Source organism: Myotis yumanensis, unplaced genomic scaffold, assembly GCF_028538775.1.
Source record: "Myotis yumanensis isolate MYYU_CA2020_CCGP unplaced genomic scaffold, mMyoYum1.0.hap1 SCAF_12, whole genome shotgun sequence".
Lineage (NCBI taxonomy): Eukaryota > Metazoa > Chordata > Mammalia > Chiroptera > Vespertilionidae > Myotis > Myotis yumanensis.
The window spans coordinates 44,440,036-44,459,156 of record NW_027223763.1 but is presented as its reverse complement, the minus strand read 5'-3'; the positions used below and the strand labels follow the sequence as shown (position 1 = coordinate 44,459,156).

At 44.1% G+C, this 19,121-nt stretch overlaps 1 protein-coding gene across 2 annotated transcripts in view; it reads right to left on the bottom strand.

Annotated features, from left to right (window-relative positions):
* Positions 1-19,121, bottom strand: part of DOCK8 (dedicator of cytokinesis 8) — a 195,747-nt gene that overhangs the window by 48,615 nt on the left and 128,011 nt on the right. For both annotated transcript variants that reach the window (XM_070431550.1, XM_070431551.1), the window contains 7 exons: positions 17,665-17,760; positions 16,743-16,977; positions 14,239-14,403; positions 12,668-12,837; positions 9,287-9,382; positions 6,409-6,504; positions 1,581-1,730 (listed from right to left, as the gene is read on the bottom strand). In XM_070431550.1, coding sequence (XP_070287651.1) covers positions 1,581-1,730; positions 6,409-6,504; positions 9,287-9,382; positions 12,668-12,837; positions 14,239-14,403; positions 16,743-16,977; positions 17,665-17,760 — 1,008 coding nt within the window. The remainder of the gene's footprint in view (positions 1-1,580; positions 1,731-6,408; positions 6,505-9,286; positions 9,383-12,667; positions 12,838-14,238; positions 14,404-16,742; positions 16,978-17,664; positions 17,761-19,121) is intronic.

Here is a 19,121-nt window from a genome sequence, read left to right as displayed (position 1 = left end):
GCTGGGCTCAAGGCTGGCAAGCGCAGTGGCAGTGGTGGGAGCCTCTCCTGCCTCCACTGCAGACAGGCGGTAAGGAGCAAGGGGTCCCAGACTGCGAGAGGGCTGTCTGACTGCCGGGAGGCAGACATCCCCTGAGGGGTCCTGGACTATGAGAAGGCACAGGCCAGGCTGAGGGACCCACCTTGCCCCCTTCCCTCCCCCTCCAGTGCACGAATCTTATGCACTGGGCCTCTAGTTATATAATAAACATTTTCCTACATCCTAGTCTCTCATATTTCTTCAGATGGCTTTATCATAATTTATTTGATTCTGGTAAGTACTGTTTTGGCAAAAGTAACTTGAAATGTATTCACTATCTTCAATGAGACAGATTCTTATAAGTATTGTTGCAGAAAATCAAATCAGGATAAAAGAATCCATTTTTACCTAAGGATTTTTTTCTCTCCAATCAGGCAGCAGGCCCACCCTAAAAGAATCCATAGTCACTCATGGTAGGGTGAATTATTGCATAAAGTGAGACCGGGGTTTTTTATTACTTCACAGGGCTCATGTGCATGAGGGGTTTTACAGGATTTCAGAGCAATCGAGATGCACTTGTGCATGGTCATGCCTTCTAGTCCCAGAATGATGAATCAGTTTTCTCTGACACTATTGAAAATATATCTTGAAAATATTTTCCTCTTGTTATGTTATGTTCCTCTTGTTATTCAGGCCAAGCTGACCAGCCACTGGCATGGATGTAGACCTGATAAAGAAGTTTCCACAATCTCACGGAGCACCAAGTCATCACACTCTCAGCATCCTTATGGGTCACCCCTGGGTAGTATACATATTCTGGCATGGAATTGTCAGTCCTGGTTTTGCTGCTAGCTGTGTGACTTTTAAAAATCTCAACCTCACTGTGCCTCATTTTTCATGCCTGCCAAAATGGAGATATCATTGCCATTCTCAGAAAGTTTGCCATGAGAAAAAGTGGTTATTTCTCCTGAGCACTTGGTGCTATACACGTTCTTTATAATGATAAAGGTATTAATAATGATCACTGCTGCTTCAAATTTTATAGTTGCCTTTAAAATTTTTGTTTCATTGCATTTTATATATTTAACTTTCTATTTTAAAGTAATTTTAAGCTTACTGAAAAGGTGCAAAAATAGTACAAAAACTCCTGTATACCCTTCAACCAGGTTCGTAAATATTTGACATTTTGCTACATTAATCGTTCTCTTTATACAATTTTTTTTTTCTGAACCATTAAAAAAGGAGGTCACAAATATCATGCCCATTTACCCCATAATACTTCAGGGTATTTTTCCTAAGAACAAGAATATTCTCTCTCATTTCTACATTGATATAATAATTCAAAACTATTGTAATTAGATGTTGCAATTTCTTTAGAGCAAACCTCCTGTCCCACTCTAAGGTCCAAATTCAGTATAAAAAAAACCCAGCATTTGCTTGTCAGGTATAGTTAGTTACATTCAAATTATTGCTTTAAGGTGATGCTTATTTTTCTCTGATTATGAAAATAACATGTTCAAGGTAAAAAATTTAGAACATAAAGAGTCACACGACACAGTTACCTTCTGAGGCTTTACTAAAAGGGCTGCAATCTCCGAGGTGACCACATTAACAATGGTAGTTATGTCATCTTTGAAACGGTCGGAAAAACGAGTCCTCCGAAAATTGTCCTGTTTGTCCATGTTGTGTACATACTGGGCCATGCTTTTCACCTATAGAGGGATGGGGGAAATGTCAACATGGAAACTGGTGACCTGCATGTACACTGTGGAAAAGGGGAAAAGGCTGGAAGAAAAGCTCATTAACAATAGACTTTCTAACACTTGATCTGTGCTGGTAGTTGCCCGAGCAGGCTGGGGACTAAAAATGCTCCTGATACACGGATGGTTACCATGGTGGCAGGAGGTGGGAGGGTGTCCTCTTTTTGACCCCAAGTCAGGGGGCTTCCTCCTTGCTGCTGACAAAGCCAGGGAGCTTAATTTTTAGCCACCGTGTCATGAGACTCCCCTTCACTCAACTGCCTGTGTCCAGGAAGGCAGAACCGTGCGGCTCCCAGAGCCACTTAGCCACCAGTCTTCCATAGCACACAGCACACCACCGGAAGGGGGACTGTTTATGAAACTGCTTGTGATGTGAACTGAAGTCCCTGCTATCCCTGAAACTACAGTAAGGAGAAATGGAAAGAAACGTTCCTCCTATTGGGATCTCAAGTTGAAATGAAGAGCACAGTTTTCCCCAGAAGCAGTTCTGTAGCAGGCTAGCTGGAATCTTGACCACTACTTTAAACATTGCTTCTAAGAGAAATTATGTTTTGAGTTCTATAAGAATGATCTCTTTTTATCTATATTTTAAATATTTAAACATATACTTAAATTAAAAATATATATACATATATGTATATATTCTATATAATAAAAGGCTAATATGCAAATCGACTGAATGGTGGAATGACCAGTCGCACACTGACCACCAGGGGGCAGATGTTCTCCCGCAGGAGGAGCACCACTCAGCCAGAAGCTGGCTCACAGCTGGTGAGCACAGTGGCGGTAGCAGGAACCTCTCTCGCCTCTGCCGCAGCACTAAGGACCCCTTGGGGATGTCTGACTGCTGGCTTAGGCCCAGGGGAGCGGGCCAAAGTTGGCAGTCGGACATCCCCCAAGGGGTCCCGGACTGCAAGAGGGTGCAGGCTGGGTTGAGGTACTCCCCCACCCCCAGTGTACCAATGTCATGCACCGGGCCTCTAGTATAAAAATAAAAACCTTTGTGTCAATTGGTGATTGTATTGTAACTATCCACCACCAGCTCAATGCCTACCACAATTTTAAATCTAGATCATCCTTATCTGGGGAACTTTTTCTTGGGGCCAGGAGATTTGTGGGTCCATACACCTCCCTTTGATACAGTCTGAGGTTGCACTTTGTCCTTGTTGGAAGTTGCTTGGAGCAATTAGGAATAGACTGATGGGGAAAGACTGGGGATTCTGGTGGTTGGGTGTCTATCCTCTGAGGTCATTTTCATGAATGTGTCCAGGCTAGTCAGAGAATTGTGGCAAAAATAAATGGCCCTGGAAGTTAGACTGCCGACATTTGCCTGAAGATGACTGCATAGGTCAGGGCTGGAAGAAGAGGAAATACAGTTGTATGGGGAAAATGACCCCTCCCCCCAAGAGCTATATGGGAGAACTGCTTTGCACTAAGGGCAATTTTCAGTGTCTAAGAATGCAGGATTGGCAATTTTCATCAGCACTGAGACAAACAGATAAAACAATAAGGAGAAGGTGAATTAAGAAGAGAAAAACAGCAGACAGGCTTTCTGTGTTTCATGTTTTATGATAATGCAATGGCCCTAGCCTGTTTGGCTCAGTGGGTAGAGCATTGGCCTGCAGACTGAAGGGTCCTGGGTTTGATTCCAGTCAAGGGCATGTACCTCGGTTGCAGGCTCAATCCCCGGCCCCAGTTGGGGCTTGTGCAGAAGGCAACCAATCAATGTGTCTCTCTCATATCAGTGTTTCTCTCTTTCTGTCTCTCCTGCTCCCTTCCACTCTCTCTCTAAAAAAATAAAAATAAATAAAAGAAAATCACCCTAACCAGTTTGGCTCAATGGATAGAGCGTCGACCTGCGGACTAAAGGATCCCAGGTTCAATTCCAGTCAAGGGCATGTACCTTGGTTGCGGGCACATACACAGTAGGAGGTGTGCAGGAGGCAGCTGATCGATGTTTCTCTCTCATCGATGTTTCTCTCTATCCATCTCCCTTCCTCTCTGTAAAAAAATCAATAAAATATATATTTTTAAAAAATCAATGGAAAAATATCCTCAGTTAAGGATTTACAAAAAAAAAAAAAAAAAGATAATGCCATGGCCAGCTTGGGGAAGACCTAAGAACACAGAATCTGAAAGCCCAGTGCAAGAACCATAGTTTTTCTTCACTGTCAAGTCCTTTGTGGTTCAGGGCCCACAGACAGATCTGCACCCCACAGAGTTTCACACTCTTGGTGAGAGGACCTGGAGGAGGGGTGGGAACTGGACCCCATTTTTGTCTGGCAGAGTGTCTCTCAATGTGCTAACCAAGGACCTGGGAACACAAGGCCTCTTTGTTCTGGGCTACCCTAGTCCTGATTCTCTGCTGGCTCCCTACCCCGCACCCGGCTTTTGGAGCTCATTGCGGTGTTAGGCTACTGCCTGCTGCGTCTGGCCATCCTACAACCAAATAAATAATTCTCACAATACCACACTTCCAGCTGATGGCCTCTTTCCAGGCGGTCAGCAACTTGCCAGCTACTGTGTCCTCTGTATGGCTAGAGAGGAGCACCCCGTAGAAATATTAGTGGGTGCTTGGCCCATTATTTGTGTGTCGGGTAAGGCAGGAAAATATTTTTCCTCCTATAGCCTTTGTGACCCATTCAGAACAAGTGTACCTCTAAAGAACGCCTTGGTGCAGACGTTCCTGTCCTGAGCAAACTAGGTCACCCATTTACCTCTGGGTCCCCAAAGTCTGGCTCAGCGGCTTACAGAGGCACGGGGATTTGTTCATCAGCAAGTGTGCAATTCCCAAAAGGAGGGTGTTCGGCAGCTCTCATGCCAAAGTGGTTGTTCATTACTGCTTGGGCATTAACACAACCGAAAGGTGTTAAATCTCCCAGGTTGTTGGCTAAGTTCAAGAAGGCTGCGCTTTCTTTCTCATCAAGCTTCTTGGGCAAAAAACTGTCTTGGCTTTGAAATAACTTCCTGGGCATCTTAAAAGCAAATGCACAAACAATGCACGGAGGACTGGGCACCCTGTCTGAGTCTGAGGCCAGTTTCCTTGCAAAGTTCTAGCTGGGGCTGATAGTTTCCATTTGTTTCCACCCAGCCCTGACTTAGATCCATCCCTTCCCCCTTTCTGTCTATCTCCGAACCTTGGGAAGCTGATCTCTGTGGACTACACCTCTCCTTGGCTTCTGGTTGGAAGTGGCCAAGGGAGGCACCAGCAAGGGACCAGTGGACGGGAGAATGGAGAGGTCCTGGTATTTATCCTCTCCATGCCCTCATTCCTGCCACAGCATGGTTCTGGCAGTGGCAACATTTCCCTAAGACTCCAGCTGCTGTCTGGAGACCTTCTCCTCTGCCTTAGTGTTCTCTAGGCACTGTTATAGTGCTCCCCACCCTGGTTTCTTTAGAGTGAAAATCTACCTCCAACACCTCCAGCATTTGCAGCTCCCTGGGTGCCTCACCAACCCTTATCTGCTTCTGTAACTTGGGTACACCCTGGGCAGAGTCCCTCCGATAAATGCTTTTCAGTTGACCCCTTTGAGTAATGCCAACGCTGTCCTGCTAGGACCTTGACAGACTTATTAGGTTATAACATGTAGAGCCCTGGGTAACCGTGTCTTGGATGACCTGCATGTTGACCAACCTCCTCCATGTGCTGGGATCACCAAGAGCTTTCTTTCCAGCATCTGTTTAGCATAAGGGATAGTCCTCCTTCCCTCCCTCCCAGCGCTTTAGTTTTTGCTTTCTCTCCTGGGCCCACCAAGTCCCAGTAAATAAATGGGCAAGATCAAAAGCAACTTGTACCTTTCCCATGGTTTTTAGCTCCCTGCAGTGAGGGACAGCAAAGAGGGACTGAGGAAGCCTTGGTGGACCTGGAGACTCCTCCTCGTGACTGCCACCCTCCCTGGACCCCACAGAAAACTCCCGTCTCAAGGCTGTTTGAGGATTAAATGAGATAGTGCTTAAAACTGTGCCCGGCACAAACATAGTAAGATGTACAACCCATTTTTAATGCTATTATTTTTCCTTTCTCAGGGGTGCCAGCCGTTAGTAGAATTACATGAAGGACAGAACCACTGTTATATGCAGAGAAGCCAACACGCCTGCAAAGAGAGCTCCAGGATGCCATGTGGAGCCACTCAGGAGATGAGTCGGTTAGAGATGGAGGCAAATAGAATTACGAGGGCTTTGGGGGCCATGACAAAGATGTGTGCTTTATTTCTGATACTCCGAAAATCATTGAAGGTTTTTAAAGAGGAGAATGATGTTATCTGTTTAATATTGGGGGGCCCTGTGCAGAATGGATGGGCTCAGGCAAAAATGAATGCAGGCAGCCAAAGAGGAAGTTATTGCAAGAGGCACCAGAGAGATGATGGTGGCTTGGCCTGGTGGTGGGTGGTGAAGATGGTGAGAACCAAGGTGTTGGAGGTAGATTTTCAAAACAGAAAAAAAACAAGATTTGGTGGAGGTTGGGTGGAGGGGTGAAGGAGAGTAAGATTTTAAGGAATGATCTCAGGTTTTCAGCGGGAGCAACTTGGTGCATAAAATGTCAGTTCCTGTTATGGGACACATCACTGCCTTTCTGTCATGTGCTTTTCATGCCCTACTGAGCACAGACAGAAACATGCGAGAATCTCACCAGGAGCTCGAAGAAGAACCAGGCGTACTTGAAGACTGTTTCTCTCACCATTCCAGTGCTGACCACCATCTGCAGGGCAAGCTCCTCATGGAAATGCTAGACGATAAACACCCAAAGAAACATTACATTCATGTAATGACTGTCTGTGAGGACAAATGCTTCGTATTCCAACACCTCTTTTCTTTCTTACCAATTGTAATAGCTTGTTAGTTACTGACACATGTGTCCTACATGTCCTAGACCAGCGGTCGCCAACCTTTCAGACCTCACGAACCAATCGTGGTCCGCGGACCACCGGTTGACAACCGCTGCTCCAAAGGTTTCCTTAAACCAGTGGCAGTAAAAGGCATAGTGGCATCAGCCTGAACTCACAACTTCTAAATTCTGACGTTCCAGGGTCAGATGCTTGAAAAGTCCTCAGCTCCACTTTATGTCCACACTTCCCTTCAAGTCACCTGACTGCTCGAGAGCAAATGGTAATTTTTATACCTTTTGTGCCTTTCCCATTCCCTCATTTATCTGGCTACTTGTTAATGCTTTTGACAAGTTTTGATGGAACGAAGTTCAAAAGTAAAGGTAGGTGACCAATTCACCTCAGTTTGCCTGAGCCTGTCACGGTCTTAAAATGAAAGTCCCAGGGACCCCCCTCAGTCCTGGGCAAACTGGGATGGTTGGTCAACCTAACTAATGACAAAAATAGGCATTTTCTATGGATTTCATTTATCTAATGACCATAAAACCTAGAAGAAAGGCAGATGAAGTTACTGTTTATCATTTTGTGGGTAAGAAAGATAAAATTTGAATACCCTAATACCACACCCTAGAGCACTGGCTTATGTCGAAGGTAAGTTTTAAGTTCAACACCTAAAGTAAAAAGCTGATTATAGCAAAGATCGCCCTTGACTAAGCCTTAAATTACCCACAAAGTACAGAATGCATGTAACCCAATTTATTAATTCTCATGGACACTGAAATCTGAGAGTTACTCAGCTATACTAAAAGGAGACAAATGGAAAATCCATGTGCAGATGTCTGGGGATTCTAACTATTTACATCCCTGGCTGGTTCTGGTGATGAATGGAGAATGCTGAATGAAGCTAGTCAGTGGGTTCCTCTCATTCTGCCAGGCGAGTCAAACCTTTACAATTTTAATACACGTTAATACATTTGTTTGCTGTTGGGAGTGTTAAGGGAAGCTTTCCCACCTGGAGAGGCATGAGGTGAGTGTTAGTCTGGCAGGTGGTCTAAGTGCGCACACGATGTAACGTGGTTACACACGATCTTCCCACTGTAGGAGAGAGAACACTCTACCGGCTTTAAAGGGAACCTCCAGAAAGTAGGTCAGCTTGACTGGCTGAGTCTTATGGCAAGAACATATTAAGAGGGATTACTGCTTCTTAAAGAACTGATGCTGCTCACCGGGCAACAGTATTGCAAGGACACCTTGCTCAAGAGGTTACAGGAAGTAGCCAAGCAGCTGGACCCTGTTTGCTCAGCTCCTAAGGAAACACACCGGCTAAACTTCCCTCGGAAATGAAATTATCTCATTGACCAGGAGCCAAGTTAAAACGAAGCAAGTACAAAACCAGATAATGACTGCGCCTGGGAGAAACCAGCCCTGCCTTGAGGTTGTCAGGCTGTAGGAAAATCATGGTTTCAAGGAGGAAAATGGTCCCTGTCACCAGTCACTGCAAAGCTCAAAGCTAAGTTTTAGAGTAAGTGAAAAGTTTATTTTCAGTACCTACCCATATCTCCTTTCACTTCTTTTACCATGAACTCTGGTACCTCTCCCCAGATTTATGGGGCCTGGGTTAGTGTCGCATGAGCCCTGCAGGGCTCCCGCTTGCTTCATATTTCCCTCACCTAGTCCCAAGTGAGTTACGCTGAGTTCATTTCCTCCTCGCCTGTTTAATAGACATTTCCCTGAGGTGTCAGCTGTTGCGAATGGCTTCCCTTTTACTAGAGGTCTTAACAAACACTCAAGACCTTAACGCAGCGGTTCGCAACCTGTGGGTCGCGACCCCTTTGGGGGTCGAACGACCCTTTCACAGGAGTCGCCTAAATACATCCTGCATATCAGATATTTACATTACGATTCATAACAGTAGCAACATTACAGTTATGAAGTAGCAACGAAAATAATTTTATGGTTGGGGGTCACCACAACATGAGGAACTGTATTAAAGGATCGCGGCATTAGGAAGGTTGAGAACCACTGCCTTAACATAAGTAGCTACTATAAACATGAGAATCCTGGGTGCATGGCAGAGGAGGAAAGCTGGGACAGACAGTTTTCCCCCTCCACCTCTGGGCCACAGTCAGGGACTACGATCAGAGAATTTGGTTAATATAAGGAGCTCTGGTGAGCAGTTTAACTGCTTGTAAAGTCTCTGAACTCACAGGAAAGGCTGATTAGAAAGAATTATGAGAAAGCATTTCATAGTTCCTTAATATAAGTACTGTTAAAATAACTGATGCCACATTATTGCCATGCACTTTGGTCAAGGATGAACTGTCCCCATTTCTCCTTCTCTTAAAAAAAATTAAAAAAGCTAATGCAGTGGTTCTCAAAGTGTGGTCCCTGGACCAGCATCAGCTAGGAGCTTATTAGAAATGCAAATTCTTGGGCCCCACTTCAGATCTACCCAATCAGAAGCTCTGGGGAGAGGGCCCAGCTATCAGTTTTAACAGGTCTCCCAGGCATATCTGATGCATGGTAAGTTGGAGAACCATTGAGTTAGTAGGTAATTACCTGGTCAAAAAATGGGGGATAGCGACAGGGCCCCAAACATCTGTGTGTGTGTGCGTGTGTGTGTGTGTGTGTGTGTGTGTGTGTGAAGGGTGGGAAATATTGTCCTCACACTGCCCTGCTCAGTACCTTTTTGCTGGTTGGCCTTGGGGCTCCAGTTGCACTCGGAACATCATTATTGCCAGAGCTATAGCAAGACATCCGGTTGCAGTTGCGATCAGCAATCTGAAATACACAAACCACCACTCAACAGGCAACCAACAGTGGTTCACTGGCAAGATGAGCCAGGGGCCGGGAAGTCACCACCTCCAAATTCCTTTTTAATGTATTTTCTACTTTTATCCTGGTTACAAAGGTAAAACGATTGTTTACATAAATAGAAAACAAAGCAAAAGAAGGTAAAGTTACACCTAGTTCAACTTGCGCCTGAGACAACCACTGACCACAGTTTGGTGTGTAGTTACTTACAGTGAAACCTAGTTAAGTACCAGGGGTGCTTACTAGTAACAGTCCCTTCAACAGTCTCAGTCTGTGACTTTGTTGGGAGAGCAGGAAAAAAAAATGTATGGGAACAGTGCCTCTCTGTGGGTTAGGATGGTACTGTAACTAACCTCCTCAGCACTGTAAGAAATTGTCAAAAACCACTTCGGACAAACTTTTCTCCCCTTACTACAAAAAATTAGAAAAGTCATAACCTACTCTACATAGAATTTAATATTTTCACTTTTATTACAGAAAACCGTTATGAGTAAGGCTGTCAGTGATAACTATAGATCACATCTCCAGTGGGCAATCAGAGGGACCTTAAATATGAGGTTGAACCATGGTGTGCTGGCAAATGTTTAGCCACCAGCTCTCAGGTGTGGAGAAGGGGGGCCTGAATTATAGTATTTGCCAATTTCTGTGCTGTAACTTCTTCCATTGTGGCTGATTTCAAGTTAACACAATGGCTTTGAGCATAACATTGAGAAGAGGTGTGCAGTAGCAAACCATTATATAGTATTTCCACCAAACAGATACAATAGTCATAACCTCAAGAACACAGATAATAGTAAAATGCAGTAGAATAATCAGGAAGGGATAAGGTTGAGTACTACATTTGTAAAGTGGAATAATTTTAGATTTATGGACAAGTTGCAAGCGTGGTACAGAGTTCTAGTACACCCTTCGCCAGGTTCCATTAATGTTAATATCTTACATAACTATGGTACGTTTGTCAAAACTAAGAAATTAACCTTGGCACATTACTATTAACTAACCCACAGATTTTATTTGGATTTCTTCAGCTTTTTTACTAATGTCCTGTTTCTATTCCAAGATACAATCCAGGATACCACACTGTATTTAGGTTACCTCTGTTTTTACTATAACTTATTTAATTGTTATTTTATATAATTTAATTTTTAAAAAAATATATTTTATTGATTTTTTACAGAGAGGAAGGGAGAGGGATAGAGAGTTAGAAACATGGATGAGAGAGAAACATCAATCAGTTGCCTCCTGCATACCCTCCACTGGGGATGTGCCCGCAACCAAGGTACATGCCCTTGACTGGAATCGAACCCGGGACCCTTGAGTCCACAGGCCAACGTTCTATCCACTGAGCCAAACCGGTCAGGGCTATAATTTAATTTTTAATAATGTCTGTGTTTAATAACACGTTTTAAAAAATCCTAAAAATTTGCCCTGACCGGTTTGGCTCAGTGGATAGAGCGTCAGCCTAGGGACTAAAGGGTCCCAGGTTCAATTCTGGTCAAGGGCATGTACCTTGGTTGTGGGCACATCCCCAGTGGGGGGTGTGCAGGAGGCAGCTGATCGATGTTTCTCTCTCATCCATGTTTCTAAATCTCTATCCCTCTCCCTTCCTCTCTGCAAAAAATCAATAAAATATATATTTTTTTAAATCCTAAAAATTTAACAATCAGCTCTTAAAAACTGGTATGAGCCAGCTTCAATACCTCTTTGGGGTTTTTTTGTAAGTAATAAAAGGGTAGAATATCATCTATGGTACACTTATATCTTATCAGAAACTCTGGGGGTGGATCCAGTGTTTTTTATTTTATTTTAAGATTTTTTTGAGAGAGAGAGGAAGGAAGAGGGACAGAGATAAACAACTATGAGAGAGCTGAACATCAATTGGCTTGGTTACTGCCAGCACACCTCTACCAAGGATCAAGCCCGAAACCTGGGCATGTGCCCTGACCAGTAATCGTACCAGCAAACTTTTGGTGCATGGGCGACGCCCAACCAACTGAGCCACACCAACCAGGGCGGATCCAGTGTTTTTAAAAGATGCATAGAGGATTCTTAAGTTCAGCCAGGGTTCAAAACCTCCACAGAGATGAGGACAATAAGGCCCAGGGCAGGCACTGACTTGCCTATCACCACAAGGCTAGCTGGTGTCAGAGTCGACCCAACCCTGGCGTCCAGATTCCCTTTATCAAAACATACTGTCTCAAATGGGTGGATTTTGTAAGGAAAATTGTGCCAAAACCTAGAGAGTTTGATTTATCGTCCTTAGGGGAAACGATCCTACTCTAAAAGCTTAGCCACTTTGAGGCCACAGATAACTGGAAATAAAATTCAGACTAAGAATTCATGCTTGCTTTGTGAAAACAAACAAATTAAAAAAACACACCCACTGAATTATATACTTTAAAAGCGTGAATTTTATGGTATGTAAATTATATCACAACTTTTAAAAATTTCAAATGAGAGACATTCTACAAAATACCTCAAGGAAAGCCTAAGAAACTGTCACAGCCAGTGGGAGCCTAAAGAGACACGAGTACAAAATATAATGTGGTGCCCTGGACGGGACCCTGGACAGAGAAAGGACATTAGGGAAAATCTGAGAAAATATGAACTTTAGTTACTAACAATAACATATCAATGTTGGTTCAGTAATTGTGACAAATGTACCATTATAATGTGCAGGGAAACTGGGTATGTGGTATACAAAAACTTTCTGTACTGTACTCACAATAATTCTATAAATCTAAAACTGTTCTGAAATAATAAAAAACGTTATCAAGAAAAAGCAACAGGGCAGGTCACCAAACCTCTCAGTTTTTATTTCTCTATAAAATGCGGCTTTGCTCTTTGGGATTAGAATATGGGATAATGAAGCTATAGATGTTAATGAATGCAAAAGGTAAATATAAAAGAACAAAACAAAATAAAAAACAACCTTACTAGGTATCAAAAATAGTTAGAGCTAATTTTTTTTCCCTTGAAAATAAGATTCATGATATTCTTGGCTCCTTGTGGCTAAACCAGCAATGCCCTAAAAACGTCCCGCCAGAGTGAACTGAGCAGATGCTCAAATGCCCCTGCACCTTTCTGAATGGCCGCAATCACTTCCAAAGAAAAGACAATTCCTACTCTGAGCAGGAAAGCATTTGACCAACACCATGGGCAGCTGTCGTGGCTGATGTTGTGTTGTTTCCCCAAGTGTTAGTTAAAAATAGAAAGCCCGCATCACTCTCCAGGGTTTGGCCTCTCCCCTACCTTTGAGGACATGATGTTCTTCACTTCCTCGTCAGCGGCAGAGTGTGTCCCGGTGAGGTCCGGGTTACTGCTGCTCATCACCCGGGCCTGCAGCAGCTTCGAGCTCACGGCAGCCGCAGAGGTGCGTCCATATGTGTGGTAGCGAGGGTCCGGGAGAGCAGTGGGGCCGCCTGCATCCCATCAGGTACAGACATGTCAATAGAAAGTGGGTCAGAGTCACTTCCTGGACTTGAGAAGGAACTGAAGAGGGATGGGGTAGATAGTGGAATGAAAACCTTCTAGACTAGGCCTTAGAATTAGGGTCTTATTATCAAATGCCTTAGGGAAGACAATGATTTGGGGGGAAGTAGATAGGATGTAAGGCAGTAGGGAGTGGTGAGAACTGTGGTAGACTGGAAACACGGGCCTCATCCCAAGGCAGGGGCTGCTACTCAGCTCCTGCCTGTTATTGTCACGGAGAGCCTGCCCTCTGGGTTGATGGAGCTTCTGATTTCTCAATATAAGCTGGAAACATGGATGTATGTATTTGTTTATTAATATTTAAACGATGACAACTTTGTAAGTAAAGTTTTCTGAGATTTCAGGATCCCAGGAATCATCTGAACCTTAGGAGGATAAGTGTATACTATATTTCGATGTTTTTCACCTGTCAGTATTTACTTGTCTTCAAAAGTGATTATGTGAGTCTATGACAGTGATGGAGAACCTATCATACCTCTGACACGCGAACTCATTTTTTTGGTTGATTTTTCTTTGTTAAATGGCATTTAAATATATAAAATAAATATTAAAAATGTAAGTCTTTGTTTTACTATGGTTGCAAATATCAAAAAAATTTCTATATGTGACACGGCACCAGAGTTAAGTTAGGGTTTTTCAAAATGCTGGCATGCCAAGCTCAAAAGGTTCGCCATCACTGGTCCATGACATAGACCAGTATTTAAAAAAACTCAATTGAAATGGCAGGTTTACTTGAAATAAGGCTGGGTGGACTAATGAGAAGGCGCAGTTTCTTTGCTGGGGCCTAGGACTCTGTGAACTTGTTGGTTATCATGCTGACCAGTAGGTCTGTTTGAGTATTACCTATGTAAATAATAAAGAATGGAGAAATGAAATATTATTATTTCAAAAGGCTAAAGAGAGAAATGAGAAAAGGGATTTAATTTTCCATAATGACAAATCTAGGAAACACTGCTTATCATGACTATCAAATATATATTATTCTCCTTATCATTAATTTTCTAGACTCCTAGGTGTCTGTTGTCATTTCTCCATATTTTACAAAAGAGATCCTAACTGAATCCAAAGTTACCCCCGGGTAAAGACCAGTGAGGGATTATCAAACAGGCAGAGAAAGTAATTGCTTAGAGTATATAAAGAAGGATGGAGGCAGGAAGAAAGCAAGAGGAAAATCTAGAAATAAACTCTTAATTTTAGTATTCATGTCATATTTGTGTCATTCTGTAAAATAAAATGTAATGGTCACGCTTTTTATTTTATTTGAATGACGTGGCAGTGGAGTGGGGGTGAGGGTCCCCGGCCACCAGACTCCACCCTCGACGCCATGCTACCTGACTTGGGCAGGTCCTTCTGCAGCTCGGGCAGGCGGAAGACGTAGTGCACGTAGGAGGCCAGCAGGCAGTTCCTCCCGTGCTGGTCTTTGCTCAGGTCCTTGCTGTTGTGCAGACTGTTGGCGATGGCCACCACGGACTCAAAGGCAAACTGGGAGAAGTTGGCTGAGGAACCAAGATAAAAATGGGAAGCCTCACAGTCGGTCCTTAATGAACCCAAAGTAAAGTGTTCTCCAGGGCAGTGACAGGGAGCCTGACCACCAGCCTAGAGAGCTAGGCGGTCAGGATGATGGCCTGCTGGCTCTGCATGCTGTCAACAGCGTCAGGCTTCCTCCCTCATTCTCGCCCTCCCACCAGCACTGCGCTTTTTCATGACAAAACCATGAGACTATCCAGACAACCTCCCTTTCTAAACCATGATGTGAACTGGGGCTACTCAGTGGGATCTGCACTGACATGGTTAGCGTCACCCAGGAGCCTGCTAGAAATGCAGAATCTCAGGCCCCGCCACAGACTAGCTAAGTCAGAATCTGCATTTTCACAGGATGCCCCGGGATTCTCATGCACCCTGTGGTCTGAGATGCACTGTTGCATCTTGGTGTACAGATTGCTCTAAAAATGTGTGTATTGAGGTGATTCCCTACAATGGACCTTTACAAAGGATTGATTTAGCACATCCACTATCTTGTTCTGGAGCTCCAGCCTCCACAGTTCGGCTCCACCTTACTTACCCAACTTTGGACCCTTTTCTGCTCAACCTCCACTTCTCTTAAAACGAGGCACTGCTTGTATTATCCCCATCACATGTCTGCTCTTTCTCATCTCTGCGACTTTGCTGATACTGTTGTCCTCACCTAGAAAGCCCTCTTCCCACTCACAAAATCACACCAACCTTTCAATGCTCAACACAATCCTATCTCTTCCACAAAGCCTTTGGTTCCACTCAGTACAGGGCTTAAGTGACACCAAGTCCCAACATGCGTTGGCTATTTCTGGTGGTAAGTCCTGTCCTTCTAAGCAGGCTGGAAGCCCTTCCAGGGCAAAGTGCATTTCTCATACTTTCTTGTCTCTCAAGTGCCTTTCATTGTGTCTGACAACAACAGGTCTGAATAAAGGCTTGTTGTCTAAACACCTCTACTTATTCTGCCTGTCCCAACACCCTGCTGTCCCCATGACAAGGCAGCAACTTGCTAAGGAGAAGACGTGTGAATGAATATTTTTGTCTAACACACAAGTCTATATTAAATAGCTGAAACATGGAAAGCAGTGTGCCACATAGGTGGGGGCATAGAAAGAAATCCAGGGAGGGGAGAGGTCACTGCTCTGCAGGAATCTTGCTGGAGAGGTGTCAGCTGCACGTCTGAAATGTAGCCTATAACACAGGATGTCTTATCTGTGGAACCACAAAAGACACACCACCAGGATACAGTGCAAACAAGGGGTTAAGAAAACATGCTCTTCCCTGGTCTACGAGTTAAGCAAGTATCCCCACTCCCCCCAATCAATTTACTCAGATTCCATAGCCCAACTGTGCTATTTCCTTCTTTCCTCGCACTCCCGTGCTTTTCTGAGTCTCTGCTTTTGCCACTCTCTTTCACTGTCTCCATTTGGGCTGCTTTCTCTCTCCACCTCCCTCAAGGTCATCGCAAACACCTTCTTCCTAGAGCCTCCAACATCCTCCCAGGTGGATGTTCTAGCGCCTCCTCTCCCCCCTGTATTTTTGGCTGTGTCCTTTCGAGGATTCTTGTTCTATGCTGCTGCTCTTCACTGTATTTATGGTAAATCCTCTCCAGTCAGCTATGCTTTCGATTATTGCGAAGCCTACAACTGCTAGCACTGATGATGCCTAAAAGACATCCGCTGGACTCGCTAGCATGGGATAACATAAGCCCAGCCAAAAACAGTGTCAGACAAAAATGCCCTACACCAGCCAATCTGCCCCAGCAGGAGTCAGGAGAACCACGGGACCCACGTCTTACATGACATTATTTCCAACGGAAGTTTTACACATTGTATTTAATGTTCACTTGTTAAAAGCAAACATTTAAAATACACTATCAGTCAGCCAATAGATGAGTGGTTGCCAGGGGCTAAGAGGATCAATATAAAACATGATCACATTGCATTTCAATTTAGAATTCCTTTCCCTCTACTTAATATGAATTGTCTTATTCTTTTGAGATATTTTATTTCCCTGTTGGTCCAGAAAACAAAAATATCTTAGTAGTACAAGAATTCTATCCACCACAAGGAATGGAGTTTGAAAGACTGCTTCTAATAGTTTTAAAACTTTATTTTAAAAACTATGATTTTAAGCACCCAATCTTAATTTCTTTTTTAACATCCAGGGAGAGTAAGAAATAGCAATGGACCTGGCCTGCCTTGGACTCACATCATCAACAGAAAAGAAGATCACACTTTCCCTGCTCCCAGGATTTCTGGAAAATCATGTCTCCTAACACAAGGCACTGCCTGCCTCTTCCCACCTCCTCCCAGCCTCCTACCTGTCTGGCCGGCGATGACCATGGGCTGCACGGACAGCTGGAAGAGCTTGTCCAGCACCAGGTGCAGGAAGAGCACGAGGGGCTCCAGGCGGGAGGAGTTGAGCCAGATGATGCTGAGTTTCAGCTCATGCTCCAGCGTCGTCTCACTGATCTTCTGGTCCAGCACGCGGATGGGGAAGGTCACCTGGCTCTCCAAGGAGTGGCAGAGAGTGAAGAACTTCTCCAGGTGGTTGTCCTGGGAAGGCAGACAGCAGGCCTCAGGGTCTTATCCCATCCAGGCTCACCAGTGAATTCATCAACACAATCAAATGGCTCCTCGTAGGCAGAGCCCTTTATCCCAGGTCTTAGACCACAAGTTCTAAGACATGGATGTTTCAGACCAAGGTTATGAACCGCTTTGTAGAGGGGTGTGCACAAAATAGATCCTCTCCATTAACTATTAACTGACGAAGAAAATAATTTGGACTCTGACATATTCTGTAAGCAGAGGCAAGCACACCAGGTGAGCATACACAGCCCAAAATGGGTCTACAGGGTGCAAAACTCTAACAGGCACGAAAAGGAGGGAATGTAGAAGTGGGAGAAAGGCTGGTGAAGTGGCAGAATCGCAGAGGGGAATGAGATAGAGACTTCAAATGAAGTCTCTCCACATAATTTCTCAGCCAACTGTGCAGGGACTGGGTTCCTTCATTTAGGTGCTCAACCTTTTGATAAGGTCTTTCTATTCAAATGAAAATTAAACCTGAACAGGCTTGGAAAGTCCCCATAAAGAATTAAAGGTTATTTTTGTTTTATTTGTGCACAATGATTTTCATTGGTCGGTTACTGGGCTGTCCTTAGAAGGTTCTCTGCTGCGCCCCATCGTCACTATTGGCCTCCTGGCTGAGGTGAAGCGGACATCACCTGATAAAGTGTTCCTTACCTGGGTGTGAACGGAGGAAACAGCTTGCACTTCAATATTAAATACTCCCTTATGTCCTTCAGCCCACTTAATAGGAGGATTCTGTAAAGGGACTTTCTGTGTTAAAGAAAAAAAAGAGATTAGCAATTCAATCCCTTTTTCTGAATACTAGCAAGCAGCACGAAGCAACTTGACTGTAAATGTCAGGGTTATCTATAATAATAAAACTGTAATTGCTAATTAGACCAGACAGCTGAACGACCTTCCGGATGTCATTCTGGACATCCTTCTGGATGAAGCTGTGGTAGCGGGGGCCGAGGCAGAGGCAGTTAGGGGTGATCAGGCAGGCAGGCAGGTGAATGGTTAGGGGTGATCAGGCAGGCAGGCAGGCAAGTGGTTAGGTGCCAACAGTCCCAGATTGCGGTGTTGGGCCTAAACTAGCAGTCGGACATCCCCTGAGGGGTCCCAGATTGTGAGAGGGTGCAGGCCGGGCTGAAGGGACCCCCCCCCCCCTGCACAAATTTTGTGCACCGGGCCTCTAGTTCAAATATAAAATTCCCCAGAAAACGAATAGAATTGGCCTTGGAGTTAGAAGCTCTGGGTTCAAGTTCTGTTCTGTCCCGAACTAGTTACTTTTACTTTGCCAACTCAATTAAACTCTTTGGGCCTTTGTTTTCTTTGCTGAAATGATGGGTTTGAACTGAGTGATCTGTCTTTAAGCTCCCACCCAGCATTGATAAATCCTTGATTCTAGGAATTGAAATAGAGTAATATGTTGGTGATTTCCCCATTAATCAGGAATATCAAGACAAAGCCTAGAGTATCTTTACACAACATAAAATTTTAATGCTTTTGAGCACCTACAATTACTTTCCCTTTTAACAAAACATTTCCAAGTAGTAGTCCTGCTAGGCTCCTGCTTTAATTACTTTAAGTGACTCTCTTATGTCATTTATGTATTAATAGCTCTGTAATCCTAAGAGGCAATTTTTTGCCTTAAATTCCCATGGAATTATCTTCCTCAGGAGACATCATACAGCATGGGGTGAGGAGGGCCTAGTCTGACACAGCCACATGTGTGTGGATTTTGCATCTCTTGCATTATTTTTTTTTGTTAATTCTCACCCGAGGATATTTTTTCCATTGATTTTTAGAGAGAATGGAAGGGAGGGAGGGAGGTAGAGAGACAGACAGAGAGACACAGAGAAAGAGAGAGACAGAGAGAGACACACAGAGAAAGAGAGAGAGACATACATAGATTGGTTGCCTCCTGCAACCCAGGTATGTGCCCTTGACCAGGAATCAAACCTTTGACCCTTAGGTGAGCAGGCCGACACTCTAACCACTGAGCAATGTGGCCAGGGCATCTCTTGCATTTTAACGGCAGGAATGCTGTATTTACAAGGGCAGATTGTGTGGATGGGGTGAGTACTTTTGGAAATATCTAAGATAGAGTCACAAACGGGTCAAAGCTGAAC